The 6,964-nt window shown below is 36.2% G+C and overlaps 1 protein-coding gene across 1 annotated transcript; it reads right to left on the reverse strand.

Moving 5' to 3' along the window:
• Positions 1 to 367: 367 nt before the first annotated feature.
• LOC118683237 (uncharacterized) lies at positions 368 to 3,238 on the reverse strand. The gene is made up of 2 exons (XM_036375639.2): positions 2,709 to 3,238; positions 368 to 740 (listed from the first exon to the last, which is right to left on the reverse strand). The coding sequence occupies exons 1-2, from the start codon at positions 2,980 to 2,982 to the stop codon at positions 448 to 450; spliced, it is 567 nt and encodes a 188-aa protein (XP_036231532.2). The 5' UTR covers positions 2,983 to 3,238; the 3' UTR covers positions 368 to 447.
• Positions 3,239 to 6,964: the final 3,726 nt, after the last annotated feature.

Below are 6,964 nucleotides of genomic sequence, written 5' to 3' on the forward strand. Positions count from 1 at the left end.
TATACGAATACAACAACAAAAACATTTACAAAATTATGTATTTGGTTGCTTTCACTTATGCTTTCACTTATGCTTTACTGACATTGTAACTGAGAGCATTAGCTGCCTCAGTCAAATGCCGCTAACCGATAGTGACGTTCAAGCTGCTGAGATATATGTACATATTTGAATATTTGTTTTTTAAGTATACAAATCACGAAGAAGAAAGATTAACAAAAGTTCATTGTACCGTAAACATAAGCGAGTACTTTGAGCTTAGTAACTTCGAATAAGCTTTTATAGTTCGGTTTAAAGAGTCTTTCGCTGGAATACGTTTTGAGATGCGGTCAAATAGGGCAAAATACAAGTTATTTGAAGACGGGAGACCTTTCGTTTAGTCTATGAAAGTAAATTTATTTTAAAATTTCAATAACAGTATTATAGTATTACGTATTTAAATTACTAACATTATGCTGATTTATGACAGTACTGATTAACTACCACGAATCCTGTGGGACAGTGTGGCGGCAAATTTAGAACACCCACACGATTGTCAAAAGATTTTACAGTTGAGTTCGAAACTGAATCACTGGCTTCCGTGGTTGATTTTGTAGTTGTTATAATAGTTGATTCGGTAGGGGTCATTATATTAACTAATTTCACTTCATTCTGTTTTGGTGGCGGTGGTGTTGTCTTCAAGCCATAAACATCGAATTTGCTGTCCTCCTCGGAATCGTCATTTGTTGGAAAAACGATTTTATCTATAAAGAAAGAAAAAACTCGAAACTTGAAATATGAAACTGAATGTATAAAACATCAATTTTAATGTTCGAAGTTGGCTAAATGAGCTTTATTTGATATTTGATATTTGACACTTGTAAAACCATAAAGCCGCACATTTTGCGGTAATGAGCCGATTAGCTGAACGATATTGACAAATATTTGATTTGGTACTTGTCACTTATGAGGCCTACGAAAATTTTGTGGTGAGTATGAAATAAATCTCTAACGTGAACTAAATGGATGTTAGCCTCGCGCCAAATGACTCAAGTAACCATATACATATATCTCAAAATATTACAGCTGATAATATATATCTCGATATTAAAATACGCAAAGCTGTCATTTAAGCTCTTGGAACTATGTGGTTAACCTTAAACTGTATTAGAAGTCCTTGATTAATCGAAATGGCACGAAATTTGGTGCTCGAGCATCAGATCATAGTGGTGTTGCAAAAGACGATATGTAAGGCAAACACGCAAAGAAAATTGTATGCTCTCAGCTGCTGTTCATTTTATAGTTGCGGATAGTCACCGTTGCAATGACAGTACAGTCAAGGTTCGGGTTCATGCCGCGGGAGTCATTATTTGTTTAAAGAAAAGATTGAATTGTTGTAGTTGGTGTGAAGACCCTTTTGTGGTATAAAATTATTAATTGCCTGCGATATAATTAAACGCAATATTTAAAAGCAGCAGTTTGGACAAGTAAGATAGCAATATATAGACTACAATTGACACAACTTGAGCTCTATGTCCGCAAACGCTTTTATATCCGAACATGGTATATTAAGTTTGCGACGATGTTCTTTACACCCAGAAGAACAGGTTCGAGACCCTAAAATATATATATATAAATGATCAGCGCTTCGAGCTGACTCAATTTAGCCATGTCCGTCTATCCGTCTGTATGTATATACGCGATATATAAGGCAAGAATACAATCTCCGAAGAAATTATTCCAATCGGATTACTATAGTATATAGCTGCCATAAAAACTGAACGATCGGAATCAAGTTCTTGTAAGGAACCATTTGCATTTGTGAAGAGTATTATAGCTTCGGTGCAACCAATATGTAGGATAACATTAATGGGAGAGCCACGAAAGTGTGAATTGCCTTTCTGTAATTGATATATACGAGTAAAGTCGGGTTTAGGAAACTGAGTACCATGTGTGTTGTAAAGAAAGCCGGAAGTGGCCAGTGCAGTATAAGGATTGCAGTTTTAGTAAACCTGAACCTTTTTAAAAATCTGGTTAGCAGCAAGCAAATATCTGCGTGAGTACTTTGGCCAAAAAGATCCAGCAGATATTGGCTGGAGTGATACTCGGTTTTGTTACATAAATGATATTACATAAGAAACCCTGAGGCATCCTGGCACTTTTCGGAACGCGCTCTTCTAATAGGTGCGTTGCTATTACATCTGCGATGTATTACTTACTGGCGACCATGTTGGCTTTGTATAATTGATGACTGGATGGTGTTTTGCACTTTTGAAAACACATCTTAGAATACTCTATTCATGCTTCAGTCCAACAATATAATCCTACAAAACCCCCCAAAAGTATTAGTGTTGAGTAGCGTTTGAACATAAAAAGTAAATATAAAGTTGTTTTAGTTATGGATCAATGACCAAATGAAATTAGTTAAATCTCAGACCAGCAGAGTAGTGTTGATTTTAGGACACGACCGGAAATGAATGGCCGTTCAAGGCTTCAGTTTTTTCGTTGGAGCGAGAAGTTGCGTTTTGGTCGCTTGAGAACCCACTCAGAAAACTATATCCAACCAATAAGTACAGTTTTAGATACTTTTTCATAAAACAACAAGCAGCTGTTTGACGTTTCCGAGAGGAACTTTAATACTAATACCTCGTCTCCATTCAGTCTCTATAAATCTCTATAAATACAAATTATCTGAAATGTCTTCCTTAAATACAACCGTTTAAGGTAATTACCGCTTTTTCCGCAATCTACTATATTCTGCTGACTCGGCGGCCTGCTTTGCAACAACTTTGTTGTTGTTGTTGTGGTTGTTTTGACTGTGGTTGGCGGTTTCGGCGTTGTTGTTGTTGGCTGCAACGTCTCTGCCTCTGTTGCTATTGTTGTTATTTCGTGTTTATATCGTAAATTCTTTGCAGCGCCTAACGAAAACACTGTTGCAATCAACAACAACAACAATAACAAAGCTGTTGACTTTAGTGATGACAACATTATTGTATTTACACACATGCAACTTGATGCTCTTTTTTCTTAATCGTTTTTTTTTATTGTGATTAAATTGATTTTGCTTATTTGCTTACACGGAATTATTTTGTATTTTTATTTGTTTTTGTATTTGTATTAGTTTGAGTGTTAATCTTTTTTCTTTAGTTTGTTTGTTTTCGCTTATCGCGTCGCCGCTCGCTTCAAATGTGTCTTCCGTGCCGTGTTGCGCTCGACGCGACGCTCTCCCATCAACTGTCACTTTCGCACTGATCAACGCCGATCGAAAATATTTAGTTTGCACGCTCGGCTTGGACTATCATCATTCCTAATCACAAGCGTAATTCAACTTTTTTCGAAATTTATTTTTAGTTCGCGCAGTTCCCCCAGTGAGTAGGCATGGAGGATGCAAAAACTACAGCAAAAAAAAAAAAGAATGTTAATAAAAGGTGGGGATTTTTTTGTGATTTTTAAATAGTGAAAAGACCTTCAATTAAATGCAGCTGTATATGAGCAATTCTTCCGAAGAATGGAAAATGACACCATCAATCTATTTTTTAGGGCTTTTTTATTTGCAGTTCAAAACTTTGCCAACATTATTACATTTGAACACATATACGAGTATCATTTTTGCAATTAGCGCTCTATTGCCTATTGTCAGTCTACTTTGTTTCACTCTTCCACTTAAATAATTACTACTACTTAAAGACTCATTATCAAGCGCTTAATCTCATATAAGCTTTAATACAGCTCACAACTATATATATATAAATATAAATATATGTATTTATAGATTATGCGCCAGAAAAATTAACCATAATGCTAGTTGCGTCCCTGAAAAGTATTATCGGCACAAATTCGATTACAAGCTCTATGAAGAGTGATGTAAACGGGCTCTCAAAATAGATGTTAACGTACTAAAATTGAATGAAGGAAAGTGCAGACAAAAGTTTTATATATATAATAACATAGAATGCTGAAACATGAGACCTTAGATACCAACGCAGCAAATTTTAGTGACTTCACTTCTGGAACGGGGTTCGTTTATGTAACAAATCTATACAACCTCTATGTGAGCTAAATCCAAACTGTAAAAATATTGATACGCAACGATATTTCTACCGTCATATGTCGTCTCTTCAAGTCCACACCGTTTCCTTTTTGACAGAAGCAAACGGTTCTTCGAACTCTGTTTATTTTCTGAAGACTGTCACATACACCATATATTGTCTTACCAAGTTCATAACGTTATCTTTCAGCAACAGCAATCGGTTTTCCAAATAGTGTTGTATTCTTTGATGACTTTCATCACCTCCTTAAGACGTCCTTCTAAGGCCACAGTGACTCGTTTTGTACGAAAACAATCGGTTCCCTAAAATTCTTCGTTGCTGACTTTCACGTCCTCAAAAAGTTAGGAAAAATCGTTTGAAAATCTGCACTATGAATACACTTTATACCTTTAGGATCCGTAAACAATATGTAAATATGTATGTATAAGCTCCGTTTTCATTTAAAAGAGTGCGAAAGGAACACTTGCTAAAATAACAAACGCACACGTCACACTACAAGACCATCTTATTTTTCCGAGTAGTAGTCGATTACAGTATAGTGATGTTAAAAATATTTTATGGAACTTATGTAAGTGTAGGGTATATTAAACTTCTCATTTAGTAGTTTTGCCAAGCATATCTTCTTTCTACCATTTTAAGTCATTTGCATTTCTTTCTCGAGTGCATGTCGACAGCTTTTTAACCTGCCAGAGAACGTCTGTTGTGATGAGTATTCAATTTTGAGGTTTCCTAATTTTTTAACCTGCCAGACATTTGGCATTTATTTTTTGAAGATTATCTCTTTCAAATGTTGGCCGCAGCTACGTCTCAGATGGTCCATCCATTGAGTCCAATTTTCGATGACTCGTTCGAGCATTTCGACTGGTGGCGAATGACACGCGTGATGTTTTGTTCCAAGGCCTGAATCGAAGCGGATTGTCCACATAGACTTGAGACTTTATATATTCCCACAGGAAAAAGTCTAACGAAAAGTTGCGAATAATATGCATAGTAGTAGGCCGATTATGTTGACTATGACAGAACGTGAATTTTCGTAATAAAATTGAACAATTTGTAAATGGTATTCAGGCGTGAGGGTTTCCATGATAAAATGCCAAACAATACTGAACAAAAATAACATAATAGATTGGCACGACTCTCGTGCAATCTGTCAAAAAAAGGCTATTGAAAAAAGTACCTCTACTTGTATCAACCGTTAGATTTCTTAAAACCTCGGAATATGCAAACAAGTAAATCTTAGTTGTTCTGCCAACAATTCACAATCACATCATATGACTTTAAAACTATCAGATACCAACACTTTAGTTAGAATTTCCGAATGTACTTTCAGACACATCTATCACATTTTTTGATATCTAAAAGCCATTGCACAAATCAAAAGAGCATGTTCGTTTGCTTTCGAGACTTTTTCCAAATACAGCGAGGTTGGGTGCAAATGAAAAGTAGCATGATATAATTTTAGAAAAACAAAAAGTGGCCTTTGTCAATGAATATGATTTTTGGACTAAAGTTTCAACATGAACTTGTGGTCGCAAACATGGAAGTCATGAGGAAATTTAATATTTTTAGGTATGTATTTAAGGCTAAGGAATGTCCATTGTGAAGGACCAACGCCTCTGCCGTAGAATGACTTTAACAGTTATTTTATTTTGTAAAATAAGTTCGTTTTAATTTCATAATGTAGCTTACTTCGAAAACGGAGCTAATTTTGTTATACGGGTTTTCTATTAGAAAAGCCTAAGAGGATTCTATAGTGGAAGTAGGAAAGTCAACCGTCAATCCACTCGCTCACTATGATCTTTCTGAAAACCTTCTTATTATAATTGCGTCGAAAAGGGTATTTTTTTAGACGTGTTAGTTTCAATAAGGCAATTCTTTATTCGTATTTGATAGCTGTTACTTGATTTATACTCAGTTTGGTTTGCCATTCCATAATGAACAGACTTACTCCGTATAACGTTTGCAAATCGATTGAATTTATTACCAAAATAATGGTTTAGTTCGCGCAATGCCTCGCGCGATGCATTCAATCTTCGGTCAAAATATTCGCACAGCAGAGTTGATATCTTGAGCAACCATGGATCTGTTTTGTATCATGTTTACTCTAGTTTATAATGTGCATCCTCAGAGATGCCGTACAGTGCGCACCGGAGACCTATTGTTGCTGTTGAGCAGAGTATCGACTAAGACCCGAAATGAGTCCATCGCCATCGCAATCAACAACTGGAGCTGTGCTAATCCGCTTAGCGGAAGATTTTGCGGAATGATCTTGGTTTGCAGGCTTACAAAACTCAACTCATGTCACAATAGAAGCCGAACGACCATCAAGCGTGTAGCGCGTTTGGTGAATGGCCTGAAAACAAGGTGGCCGTCATTCCCGATTTTCACAAAGTAATTATTCAGCGATGAAGCTGACTATCTGTTGAATGGGTACCTAAATAAAAGAAAATTGTTGCATTTGGAGTGATGATAATCCACAAGCCATCGAAACAACCAATTTATTGAAGAAAACTTTTGGTGGGCGCATTATATCACGTTGTGGGCCTGTGATGTGGCCTCCAAGATCTGACGATTTAAAACCGCTTTTTGAGGGGTTATGTGAAATCGCATGTCTGCGCAGATAAGCCCGAGGCGTCACTTGGAAGAAAATATTTGGTGTGTTATTGCTGAGATACGGCTCCAATTGCTGCAAAAAGTGGTCGAAAATTGGGCCTCTTGGCCGCAATTAATCGAGCCAGCCGTGGCGGTAACTTACCCGAAATCTTTTTGAAAACATATCTTTTTCTTTATAATAAAACTAAATTCTTGGCCATAACCATAAACGATATGAGTTGTATTTCTTCTTAAATATACATTCATTATTAGTTTAATAACTGATTTGTGTGCTTTGCAAGACTGTTTTCCTATATGTTATGCTTTTTCAGAAACTTAATGCAATT

This window comes from Bactrocera oleae, chromosome 4 (assembly GCF_042242935.1).
Source record: "Bactrocera oleae isolate idBacOlea1 chromosome 4, idBacOlea1, whole genome shotgun sequence".
NCBI lineage: Eukaryota > Metazoa > Arthropoda > Insecta > Diptera > Tephritidae > Bactrocera > Bactrocera oleae.

Coding starts and splice junctions, on each gene's coding strand:
- LOC118683237 (XM_036375639.2), bottom strand. CDS start 2,982: ATGTGTGTAAATACAATAATGTTGTCATCACTAAAGTCAACAGCTTTG. Junction 741..2,708: donor AGTAGATTGCGGAAAAAGCG/GTAATTACCTTA, acceptor CTTTCTTTATAG/ATAAAATCGTTTTTCCAACA.